The sequence below is a fragment of the Ceratotherium simum genome, chromosome 6 (assembly GCF_057802395.1).
Source record: "Ceratotherium simum simum isolate JZ-2026a chromosome 6, ASM5780239v1, whole genome shotgun sequence".
Classification (NCBI taxonomy): domain Eukaryota; kingdom Metazoa; phylum Chordata; class Mammalia; order Perissodactyla; family Rhinocerotidae; genus Ceratotherium; species Ceratotherium simum.
In genome coordinates, this window is record NC_141905.1 from 10215383 (window position 1) to 10228890 (window position 13508).

The window sequence follows — 13508 nt, forward strand, 5'->3', positions numbered from 1 at the left end:
ACAGTTTTTAAAATTATTCTGAATACAAGTCCTTCATCAGATATATGCTTTGCACATATTTTCTCCAGGTCTGTGACTTGCCTTTTCTTTCTCTTAACAGTGTCTTTCAAGGAGCACAAGTTACAAATTTTTATGAAGTCCAATTTATCAGTTATGCTGTTCGCATCATATCAAAGAAATCTTTACCTAACTCAAGGCCACAAAGAGTTTCTCCTATGCTTTCTTCTAGTTTTATAGCTTTAGGTTTTTCATTTAGATCTGTGATTCATTTTGAATTATATTCTAGTGGATGTGAAGTGGTATCTCATTGTGGTTTTGATTTGCATTTCCCTATTGGCTAGTGATGTTGAGCATCTTTCCATGGACTTATAGATTGCTCTTCATCTTCTTTAGAGAAATGTCTATTCAGATCTTTTGCCCACTGCATTATCTTTTTAATATTGGGTTGTAAGAGTTCTTTGTGCATTCTAGATGCAGATCCCTATCAGAGATATATGATCTACAAGTATTTTCTCCAATTCTGTTGTTGTCTTTTCACTTCTTGATGATATCCTTTGCAGCACAAAAGTTTTAATGTTAATGAAGTCCAATTTATTTATTTTGTCTTTGGGATTTAAATAATAACAAAAACCTTGTAATTATCCATGTAGTTATCATTTCTGGTTTCTTCACTGCTTTGTGTAGATCCACATTTCCATTTGGTATCATTTTCCTTCTGCCTAAAGGACTTGTAGTGCAGATCTGATGGTGATGAAGTCTTCTGGCTTTTTAATGTCTAAAAAAAGTATTTTGCCTTTGTTCTTAAAAGATACTTTTTCTGAGTATAGAATTCTAGGTTGACATATTCTTCTTTTTAGTTCTGTAAAGATATCACTCTACAATCTTTGTTTCTTCTATGTGATATGTGGGTTTCCTCTGGCCACTTGTAAGATTTTCTATTTATCATGGGCTTTGAGCAATTTGATTATCATATGCCTTGCTTTAGTTCTCTTTGTGGCTCTTGTATTTGGTATTTGTTGAGCTTCTTCAATCTATATGTTGATAGTTTTCATCAAATTGGAAAATTTTCAGCCTTATTTCTTGAAATGTTTCTCCTAGCTCCCTCCTTTTTCTTTGAAGACTCTAATTACATATATATTAGGCTACTTGAAGTTGTCACACAGCTTACCAGGTGCTCTATTCATGTTTTTCATTCTTTTTTCCTTCTGCATTTTGCATAATTTCTATTTCTATGTCTTCAATTCATTAATATTTTGTTCTAAGATATCTAATCTGCTGATAATCCCATTTAGTGTATTCTTCATCTCAGATATTGAAGCTTTTGTCTCCTGAAGTTCAGTGTGAATCTTTTTTATGTCATCCATGTCTCTACTCAGTTTTTTCAATGTGAACATCTTTTTAAATATAATTATAATAACTGTTTTAATATTCTGTGAATTCCAGCATCTGTGTCAGTTCTAGGTCAGTTTCAATCATTGATTTTTCTCATTAATGGTTGTATTTTTCTTTTTCTTTGTATGCCTGATCATTTTTGTTTGGATGTCAGACGTTGTCAATTTTTTTTTTTTTTTATTTTACTGGGTGCTGAATATTTTTATATTCCTATAAATATTTTTGAGGCTTGTGCAGTTACTTGGAAACAGTTTGATCTTTTCAGGTCTTGCTTTTAAGATTTGTTAGACAGGACCCAGAGCCATGTTTAGTCTAGAGCTAAGTATTTCCCACTACTGAGGCAGGACCTTTTTGAGTACTCTACCCAATGCCCCATGAATTTTGAGGTTTTCCAGTCTGTCTGGTGGGAACATGCTGAGTTCTGTCTTCTAATTTTTTGTGTGGTTCTTTCCTTAGCCTTAGTTTCTTCATATGCCTGAACTGATCAGTGCTCTGCTGAATATCCAAAGAGTGTCCTCTTCAGATCCCTGTCTGTGCAGCTCTCTCCTCTGTATACTTTGAACCTAGCTGCCTTAGTCTCCTCAGGCTGTCAGCTTTATGTCATCAACTGTGGGAGTCAGCTGGGCCCTGGTTAGGAGGGAACTCCCTGTGCTATGGCCTGGAAACTAAGGTAGTAAGCTGGGCAATCATTTGTTTCTTGTTTTTCCAGGGATCCCTGTCCTTTATTGCCTAATGTTCGGTATCTTGAAAACTGTTGTCGTATTTTGGAGTGGTGTTTTTTTGGATTTTGTTTGTTTGTTTTTGGTTGTTTTAAGTTCACGGGTAAATCTGGTCCCTGTTATTCCATCTTGGCTGTAAGAGGAGGTCCCTTTAGTCTCTTTTTTAAAGAGTAAGAATTGATGGCTTCTAAGGTTTCTTTCAACTTTGAGATCTTTGATTTTGTATTCCATACCTTTAACAGCTCATTTTCCCATCTCTACAGTATCCCATTCTCCTCAGAACACTTAACTATCTGCTGTTGGTGCTTAGAAGGTTGCATGAGATTAACTCAGGTTTATGAATGAACCTTGTTTATGATACAAACATATTACATAGAATGATGGCAATTAAGGTGTAACAGCAGAAAATGGATGTTTTTTTTCTAATATTCTTAACATATTTAGAGTTGTTATAATCTAATGTTCTAGAATGTGGTTAAAGAGTTCCTTCAGGAACTAGGCAAGTAAGACTTTAATTGGAATCTTATATTTTTAATAACCGCAGAACTATGCAACTAACATTCATGTTCTGAAGTAATTACAGCAACTTTTCTTTCATTTCAGTGGATACTATTTAACTGCAAGATATTCAACTATAAGATATTCAAAACATGTAAGATATCTCAAAACCTATATTTTGCTTAAAGGAAGGAGAAAGAATTTAATTTTTAAATTAAATTCTTTTTAATTCTACTGTGTAATAGTTATGTAACCTTATTTAAATTTTTAAGTTTCTCAGCCTATTTTTCCTATACAAAATGAAGATAATATCAACACTACTCTGAAAAGATGGCATGGGAAATACATAAAAATACTTTATAAATCAGTATTTTTTAGGATTTTTGGACCATAACCCACTTATAAATACATCTTATGTGGAGATCTCATACGTACACACACACACACACACACACACACACACACACACACACACACACACAATTGCAACACAAAACTTACTACTTTATGTGGTATACGCTGATACTTCCTGTTCTGTTTCACTGAAAAATAAACCTTTGCTAGTGATCCGTTAATGGGTCATATCTCACAGTTTAAAATATTTTGTCTGTATAAAGAAAAAAACTATGAGGTACCATATTAATAAAAGGTATAGGTACTTAGATTACATACTGTTAGTTCTGTTATCAAGTTTCACTTCAAAACAGTTTGAGTATAGTATAGTTAAATATGTATAACTTTATTAATAATTTATACAAGATTGTCTCCACATTTTCAGTTTTAGCCTTTCTTTTCCCTAATAAATGGGCTAGTAATAGCTTAGAAATAGTTAAAAGAGATACCTCTAAGTTTTATCTTTTAAATAATGAAGTGGTTTTTTTTGCTAAGAGTTACGGTGTTGCAGCATGGTAAAGTCCTGGAAGTAATATTAGCTTTGCATCCTTATTTTTTAATTAGATCGTTTTCATAATACAAAAATTTTTTTCTACATCACTTAAAATAGAACAAGATTTACAGTCAGTAAAACAGATGCCATCATAGTAAAACTTCCTTGTGAATTAAATTTTTCAGGATACTTGGTTATCATTTGGTTAACTAAAGTAATAAATGGCTAAAGGTAGTTAAGTCCATTGTGGTCTACTAACCATAAGAAGTTTGAATCTGTCCTACATTTTATATAGATGTGTGCCACAGAAAACGCACAGTGCAGCATTTTTCACAGAAGGCATCCAGGCGTTCCTAATCACTAAGAAAGTGACTAGCCTGATGTGCCCTCGTGATTGTCTTCTGTAGGTTCTGCTGCACTGGTGGAAACCATCTTGGTTAAAAGCCTTTTGTGGTATCACATATACTTCTTGACAAACACTTTGTTAGAGTGGAAGTTCTCTCTGCAGTAGAGGCCTCCTCTGCCTCCTGTCTCCTAAGTTTAACCTTCTCTATTTCTAGAAATAAAGGTCCTCAGTTTAGAAAGAAACACAGAAGAGCTCACACAACTGGTTGTAGTATGAACGATAGCATGTAATTTTATAAATTTATAAATGGTTTTTGAATTTTTTTCCTTGCAGATAAACGTTAAAATGTTCACGTTTTTTCTTCATGTAGACTCCAGACCTTTCTAGACTTGTAGGAAATCTGTTGCTGTGTAATACAGTGGAAAGAATTATGTGATGTAATGCTCAAATAATCTACTGGAGGACTCTGGATATAAAAATGTTTCTTAATGTGTTTTCCAGATGTCTGTGACTTTTTGAAATTGTTTCCCCCCCCCCCGCCCCAACTTAATTTTAAGGCTCTTAGATTGACTGAGTTGAGCCATAGAAATTAATGAAGTAGAATGCTTGAATTGAATAAACTGGAAGAAAATATCTCTCTCTAGTAAACCATTATCACTATAAGAAAAATAATTTATAGAAACTCATTTCCCAAATGGTGATATGCTGTAGGTGGGAAATGGTGTGTTAATCAAATATTATGTTAATAAAGAGTTATAAGTGACATAATTTTCAAATAATTAGAGACAGTAGAATCTATGTAACACAAACTACAACGTAATTTTAGTATTTCTTTGATTCATTCAGTAGGTTATAGATTTGTAGACATTCTGGTTAAAAGTATTACATATCATATTTTAGTGTTTTGTAAGGTATTTTTCTTAATACTTTCTCCCAGCATTTACTGAATATTCTGAATTACATTAGCACCTCTCATGGTGCTCTACATATAGTAGTCACGTAGCTAAGTTTACTGAAGCTGCCAACAATTTGATAATACTGAAGGAAACAAAATTCTGATTGATTCTGATCTGTTTCTTTCAGAAAAGTCACCACCCATATAATGGAATTTTATCTGATTCTGTAGATCAGATTTCTTTATTCCGGATTTCATGGTAACAATACAGGAAATACACATTATTTCTTATTTCTGCAAGTAGTCTTCACTGCTGAAGGAAGAAATTTTTTAAGCTACAGCAGATTTCGTTTTCGTGCCTTTTATGGAAATCCTGATTTTGTTTTCAGTTTTTGATAACATTTTGCTAAAGGTATGAGCAAGCAAAGAACTTACCTTGTTAGGCAAGTCCACATTTATAAGAATGCCTAGAAGAGGATTGATTCTTCAGACCCGGACCCACTGGCTGCTGTTGGGTCTCGCTTTACTCTGCAGTTTGGTATTATTTTTGTACCTTCTGGAATGTGCCCCCCAGACTGATGGAAATGCGTCTCTTCCTGGTGTCATTGGGGAGAATTATGGTAAAGAGTATTATCAAGCCCTGCTACAGGAGCAAGAAGAACATTATCAAACCAGAGCAACTAGTCTGAAACGCCAAATTGCCCAACTAAAACAAGAATTACAAGAAATGAGTGAGAAGATGAGGTCATTGCAAGAGAGAAAGAATGTGGGGGGTAACGGCATAGGCTATCAAGGCAACAAAGAACAAGCACCTAGCGATCTTTTAGAGTTTCTTCATTCCCAAATTGACAAAGCTGAAGTTAGCATAGGAGCCAAACTACCCAGTGAGTATGGAGTCATTCCCTTTGAAAGTTTTACCTTAATGAAAGTATTCCAGTTGGAAATGGGTCTTACTCGCCATCCTGAGGAAAAGCCAGTTAGAAAAGACAAGCGAGATGAATTGGTAGAAGTTATTGAAGCCGGCTTGGAGGTCATTAATAATCCTGATGAAGATGATGAACAGGAAGATGAGGATGGTCCCCTTGGAGAGAAACTGATATTTAATGAAAATGACTTCATAGAAGGTAATGTGAAAAATGTGTTGGTCCATAGTTGTGTTAGTGTGACAAAATGCTATTATTGTATGCTGGTAATATAAGTTAGTCGTTGTCCACAGTTTAAAACATATAAGTTTTTATCCACTTCATTCCACCAAGAATTTGAAGTGGCTTTTTAGAAAAAGTTATAATGTGATCGTAATAAAATAGAGAGTAAGGACGAGGGAAATAGAATAAATCTAAGCTTATATAGAATACTACTCCAGTTGAAGGGCTCTTAGGGCTGTGTGTGTATTTGCCTGTATAGGTATTTGCATTCTTCTCTTAAGTAATCTTGATGTTCTTTTTTTATATTTTTTAAAATGTGTGAACTAAGGCTCAAGATTTGAAAACCATTTAATAAAGGGAAGACAAAGAATCTAATTTAGTAGATTAGTGGTTATTCTCTATTTTGGGGGGAGGAGAAGCACATGTCACAACATCAAGGAGGCATACATAGTTTGAAAAGCATATTTGGCATTTGAAAAAGTAAAGAAATAAACCTATTTTCCTAATATAGACTGCAGAAAGGGCATGGGATTTTTATATCAAGATGGGACATGACTCAGAAATTGAGGAACATATCTATAAATTTAGGATATTTGTTGATTGATATAAACAGGAATGATTGTAGATCCCCACTCATCTCCATCTTAATACCTCCTGATAGATATTTAATTGCAGCTTAAAACCATTTTGGATATAAGTATTTCTTGAAAGTTCTCTTTGCTTGAGTCTATCAACAGTATACTACATGTAGTTTTTTTGACCCTAATTCATCTTGGATATCACTTGCTGTACTATAATATAATACTTTGAGGCCTTTGGGGGCCATCAGGGAGGGCATTGTGCTTCTCTGTGGCATTTCAGCTGTCTTCTCCCTGTAGCCACCTCTTTTTTCTGCTGTCACTTCCTGCAATTTTTGATGGATTGTTTCTCTCAAAACTCTTCTAATTTTTCTGCAAACTTCCATACTTTTCTTTCAAAGACATCTCAAATCACTGTGTTTAAATCTGTACTAAATTTTTTTGTCTGAATTCACTCTATTCAGAGAGAGAGTGTGTGTGTGTGTGTGTGTGTGTATATATCACTGTATTATTTCTTTATTTTTCTGTCTCCCTCACTAGACTGACCCTTCCTCAAAACTGGGACCATGTAGCCCTCTTTATACACCAGTGACTGACACAAAGGCACTCAATTCATTTTTGTTGAGCTGAACCGAGCAACAGAAGTCTTTACTCTCAGGTCTAGAATTTAGTATTGCTAGAAACTATTTCTTTATTTTCATCCTATGGTTACAGTGTTGATAGGCTCTACTATTAAAAAAGTCATATGTAGAAAGGAATAATTGTCATTTGGAGCATATTTTATGTCTTGAATACTAATATAGCAGAGCGGTAAACATTTTTTTTAAGCTCTCCTTTTCTTTTAAAGAAGTATTTGTTACTGACTGTACAATGGGGATAAATATTTTCAGAAATAAATAAAAACACTACAAGTCTGGTTTCATACTTTTGATCTTTGAGTAAAATCATTATTCACATTGAATTTGTAAACTTTGCCATGGAGACATCTTTGTTGCTAACTCTTTCCTTTAGGTTATTATCGCACCGAAAGAGATAAAGGCACACAGTATGAACTCTTTTTTAAGAAAGCAGACCTTATGGAATATAGACACGTGACCCTCTTCCGCCCTTTTGGACCTCTCATGAAAGTGAAGAGTGAGATGATTGACATTACAAGATCAATTATTAACATCATTGTGCCACTTGCTGAAAGAACTGAAGCCTTTGCACAGTTTATGCAGAACTTCAGGTAACTGTCAGGGCTTAATTTAGCTAAGTGCTCCTAAAAAAATCACATTCATGCAGATTTACTTGATTTATCTTCACTGAGTATGATTATTTAGAATTACAGAATAATTTTATAGGCTTTGGGGAACTTTATTTTTTGATATTCTCTTTTTTCTTAAAGCATGTTCAGTATATTGTATTATTGATCATTTGAACTATGAAGTAAATTGAAGGTGACAACTATTAGAAACTAAATTTGATGACCTTTATAATTGTGTGTGAATTCATTTTAGGATAAGTTGAATTTTTTAAAAATAACTTTATTGAGGCATAATTTGCATACAATAAAATCTACATATTCTAAGGATGGAGATTTCATATCATTTGACAAATGTATATACTCATGTAACTGCCTCCCCGATCAAGATATAGAGCATTGCTATCTCCTCAGAAAATTCCTTCGAGAACAATTTGAACTTTAGAATTGAGATAAATTTTAGAAATACACACATTCAACTAAAAATGAGAGAAAGTTATTTCATCTTGGGAAGCAGAGACTTTAATAACAGTTTTTAGAGGAATTTTTTCTTTTTTTGTCATTAAATTTGGATGTTTTAAAATACTGAAGTGTTGAAGAATTAACAACTACATATTAGAGTGTCTAAGGAAAGTTTTGCTTTTTTGTTTTAACAATTGCCATGTTTTTAATACTTTGATATGCTAGTTTTAATGCTTTGTAATCTCAATCTTTATTTTCATATTAAAATTGTTGGATTTAAAAGTTAGTTAACACTGTCCTGTAGCAGAATATCTAGAAGTCATGCTTCCAAATGAGTTTTGCCTGTTTAAAATAGCTCACTTGAGATCTGATTTCCTAAATCATTTTTTTATTGCCTTTCTTGGAATTGCCTTCAGATGCTTCCTTATTCTTTATACTAAGTAACCTCAGTCATGGCAAAGATTTATTCCTTGATGATAGTTGTGATTTCTGGAATTAGCCAGTCTGAAGACAAAATAACTTTTGACCCAAAACTTGAATATTTATTTACTTGGTTTTGAACTGATTGGACTTATTTCCTTAAGTAGCTTATAATTTACTTCTGAAGGCAATACCAAAGCAAAAGTTCCAAAAATGTTTTGAAATATGGTAACTTCTTGGACTGCTTCTATGGCCCTCCAAGGGTTGCATTCATTTAGACATATACGTTATGTGTTTGCTGTGATGCCTTTAATAATTTAACAATATTGCCACTTTTGTATTTACTTAAAGCTTCATGTGATTTCCTTCTAAGTGAGTAATGTCTCATTTGTTCTCTTGTTAAAGCTTCGTGTGATTGCTTTCTGAATGAATAGTGCTTTATGTATTTTCTTGAACGAACTTTGTTTCTCAATTCTGTTAGGGATGTATGTATTCATCAGGACAAGAGAATTCATCTCACAGTGGTGTATTTTGGTAAAGAAGGACTATCTAAAGTCAAGTCTATCCTAGAATCTGTCACAAGGTTGGTGAACCATGTCTACATTGAAGTCCTTAATATATAACATTAGAAGAATGAGAATTTCAGATATTTAATGAGTTAATAATTTTGAATAGCTGCTATTTAAAAGTTGGCTGACCATGTGAGTGGTGGTGATCAGAAGTTCATTTTACCCCTGGGTTCGCTCATGCAACTCTAAATGACTTGTCTTCCCTTAACCTCTTAGCAGACAGCCTGGCATGATCAGGGCACTCGCTCTGTGGCCCATTCACCTTCTATGTATTTGCCTCCATTTCTTCATTCTGTTGAACTCTTTCCCTTTTTCTAAATCTAATCCCTTCACTTTGATATCATCTCCTGAGCTTGTCTCTTGTCACCTTTCTTTCCTTCCATTTCCCCAAGTTCCTTCTTGCCTTGCAAATGATGCTTAAGTCTCCCCTATCCTAAAGAAACTCCCACCTGACTCTACAGTACCCAGTAGCTACTGTTAGGTTTCTGTCCTTTCACAGCTAAACCTCACAGAACAGTAGTTCTCTAACCAAGCAACTCATGTAGTACCTGGCACATAGTAGGTGCTCAGAGGTTTGAATGAATGAATTAGTAATTCCTTAATACTCCATTATTAATTCTGTAGCTTCTCAGCCTTTTCATCTCTAAGTTTTTGGCCCAAAGGTATGATCTAACTGCCTAACTGACAGCCTTTTCTCTGTCGTCCTCTTTGATCACTTTTTTTACATTTGACACCTAACCAGTACTTACTTCTTGAAACTTTCCTCTGATGTTTGTAAAATGTAAATATTTTGTAAATGTAAATATGTTATGATGTAAGATACTAGGTTGATTGTCTTTTCTGACCACACCAACTCTGTATCCTTTACTTGCTTCTTTACCTTTCTGCTAGTGGTGGCCATTCCCTAAGAGTCCAGATTTGGCCGGCCATTCTTCTTGAATCGTTCAACTAACATTCGAGTCCCACCGACTCTGTTCCAGGTACACTGCTCGGGTTCTGACTGGGGTGGTTGAAATAGGACTGGGCACAGAGGAGGGAGTTGCAGTCCCTACCCCGAAGGGACTCTCACAGCACTGGTGTATAAAAAACAAACATTGTCTTCTGCTCCCCCTACGCCAGTTCCTCCTCCTGATGGCCTTCTTTTCAGTTCAGACTAAGACCATTCCTGTGATCCCCTGGACTTGATGACTGAGAGCCAGCCTCTTTCCCTCATTCTTTACGTCTAATTAGTCAGTTCCTGCTTGCTGCACAGGACCTCTTTTCTGTCTGTTCCTTGCTGCTGCCACCACCCTAACCCAGGTTCTCCCTCCCTCCTTTTCTTCCCTTCTTCTCTTCCCTCTTTACCATTTTCAGGTCACCTACTAAGTGCTAAGCACGCACATTAGTATTACTGAGGTTGTCCCTGCATTAATCAAGACTCCTCTGTGGCAAATGATGGAAACCTATCTTGAACTTGCTTAAGGAAAATGGGAGTATTATTGAAGAATCTTGGATAACTCCCAAAATTAAAGGGATTATTACAAGCAAATTTGAGGAAGAAAACCAAAACAGCTTTGGTATCTTAGGGACTGAAACCAGAGACTTGAATACCATCAAAATTCTCTTGTTGTCTTCTTGTCTGTTTTTCTCTGCATGTTGACTTCATTCTCCTATTGCAGATTAGCTTCTTCCACATGTGAGGTATGTGGCTGTTGGCGTCTGTGGGCTTACATCTTCTCGACTTTGCTATCAGAGAGGAAAGAGCTTTCTCCCATATCCAGTTGAGAAAATCCCAGGGAAGGACTTTTGCCCACTCTTGAGCCAGTGACTTTGGCCAGGTGGGGTGGGAGTATTGTGATTGGCCCAGCTTGAGTCTGGTCCATGCCCCTAGGAAATTACTGTGGTTGGGGTATTCTATGATTATTCTTCCACTTGGTGCTGGGAGTGTGAGATGAATTGGCAGTTTCCCCAAAAGAAGAGAGAGATTTATATCCCATAAGAAGGGGAGTGTGGGCACTCAGAGTCCTTGGAGGGCACTCCGTGCGCTATTTGAGCCTTTGCTTCCATCTCTCCATTTCCCATTCTATACTATTTTAAGAGTAATCTTCCGGGCCGGCCCCGTGGCTTAGTGGTTAAGTGCGTGCGCTCCGCTGCTGGCGGCCCGGGTTCGGATCCCGGGTGCGCACCGAGGCACCACTCCTCCAGCCATGCTGAGGCCGTGTCCCACATACAGCAACTAGAAGGATGTGCAGCTATGACAGACAACTATGTACTGGGGCTTTGGGGGAAAAATAAATAAATAAAATCTTTAAAAAAAAAAAAAAAAAAGAGTAATCTTCCTAAAATGTTCCTTTTTTGATCCGGCTATACCCTAGTGCAGCGGTTCTCCAGCTTTAACGTCAGAGTCACCTGGAGTGACTTGTCCTAAGAGAGACACAGATGCTCAGCTCCACCCCTAGTATCTGATTCAGGGGTCGGGTGGGGTCCGAGAATTTGCATTTCTGACAAGTTCCCAGGGGAAGCTGATGCTGTGGGTACAGGGACTTCACTGTGAGAACCACTGCCCTGGCCAGAAAACCCTGACTCCTCCTCGTCTTTAGGACACTGACCAAGTTCTTTAACTTCTCATGGAAGGTGATCCTCAGTCTGATGCTTTTATGGTCTTCTCTCATTGTTCCCATTTTAGGATCCCTCTGTTTTCTCTGATTTGTCTGATCCCTGTTCTCTAAAATGCATTCTACCTTCTTACCTCTTTTCCTTTAAGAATAATTAATTGGAATGACCTTCACACTTGCCACTGAATTCAAGACTTTAACCAAGGCATAACTTAATTCCGCTTCTAACATCTTCTCTAACTACTCCAGATAAAGACAATCTTTTTTTCTCAGAACTGCTGTTCATTCGTTCATTCAGCAAATATTTACTGAACTCCTAGTCTATGAGGGACACTGTGTCCACAATAATGAACAAAACAACATCCCTGCCCTCATGGAGCTTACATTCCAGTGGGGGAGACACTCAAACAAACAGGTCTGGTGGTACTGAGGAAAACAAAGCCAGGCAAGGGGATAGAGATTAATGAGAGGGGAGGTTGGGGTCGCTTCACATATGGTATGAGAGGAGTCTCTCTGATAAGAGGACATTTGAGCAAAGATCTGAAGAACTCTAGAGAAGAGCGCTCTTTGTATGTATCATTCATGTGGAATGCATTATTTATTACCAGACATTATGGCTATTTTTCCCATATGTATATTTTTTATGTGTATTTTTTATCTCCCCAATAGGTTTTTAAGATCGTGAAGGGCAGTGGCCCCTCAACATTTATTAACCTCACACCACCAGCATGTGTTGCCTCAAATGTGGGCATTTAGTTAATATGTTTCCCTGATGACAATCATACACATGAAGCTGATGGTTTGCTTTCCCTGTATGAATACAGAACCAGCATAATAAAATATCTGAAGTATAAAACATATTTTGTAAGTTGTGTTGAAGGAAGAGAGTTGTTAATCTTTAAGTGGGACTTATCATTTGTTGTATGTGCTTTCCTCATAGTGAGTCTAATTTTCACAATTACACCTTGGTCTCATTGAATGAAGAATTTAATCGTGGACGAGGACTAAATGTGGGTGCCCGAGCTTGGGACAAGGGAGAGGTCTTGATGTTTTTCTGTGATGTTGATATATATTTCTCAGCCGAATTCCTTAACAGCTGCCGGTTAAATGCTGAACCAGGTGCGTAAAATATTGGTAGATGAGCTGAGTGTAGAATTTAGAACAGTGTCAGCACATCCCATATTTTGAGTCAAGTTAATTATGTTTGTTTTTAAAGTTATAGTAGGCGTAATTTAACTGGGATATTAAATAGAAAAGTGAAAACTTGTGCCTCTGAAGTTCATACCCTTTGTTCTCTTGTGGCCAAATTCCAATGTCTGTATTTGAATCCAAGTAAACAAATGCAAAGAAATAAAAAGTCTTGAAATTGACAAGGAGGAAGCAGCAGCTGTCAGAAAAAGAGCCAAGCAGAATGGCCTGGTGATGTGTGCGAGTCAGAAGCACCCTACCTCAGGCAGATGGAGCCAGCACACGCACGCACGCTCGCAGAGGTCTAGATACAGATGGTGCTTGGTCTCCAGACTATACATTTTGGGATGATTTACTATACTTTGCTTTATGTTGTAGATATTTTTTGAAAATGTAAGAGCAAATGACATTTTTATAAATAAAATCTTATTTTAAATGTGAAAAGGAAGTTTTCTGTATTGAAAAATCTCATAGTAAGTGTCTTTTATGTAGAACTATTCATATCATGCAAATTATTATCTTCTTATTAATCAGTTTGGTAGGAATAGTTGTCAGGAACTCGCTGAGAGCCTA

The 13508-nt window shown here is 36.2% G+C and overlaps 1 protein-coding gene across 2 annotated transcripts in view; it reads left to right on the forward strand.

The window, feature by feature from the left end:
• Positions 1–13508, forward strand: part of CSGALNACT2 (chondroitin sulfate N-acetylgalactosaminyltransferase 2) — a 43018-nt gene that overhangs the window by 7349 nt on the left and 22161 nt on the right. The window contains exons 2-6 of one of the 2 annotated variants that reach the window (XM_087431865.1): positions 2715–2763; positions 4925–5860; positions 7471–7687; positions 9066–9167; positions 12688–12866. In XM_087431865.1, the coding sequence (XP_087287991.1) occupies positions 5200–5860; positions 7471–7687; positions 9066–9167; positions 12688–12866 (1159 nt within the window). In that variant the 5' untranslated portion in view covers positions 2715–2763; positions 4925–5199. The remainder of the gene's footprint in view (positions 1–2714; positions 2764–4924; positions 5861–7470; positions 7688–9065; positions 9168–12687; positions 12867–13508) is intronic. The other variant, XM_004432423.3, reaches the window with a different exon arrangement.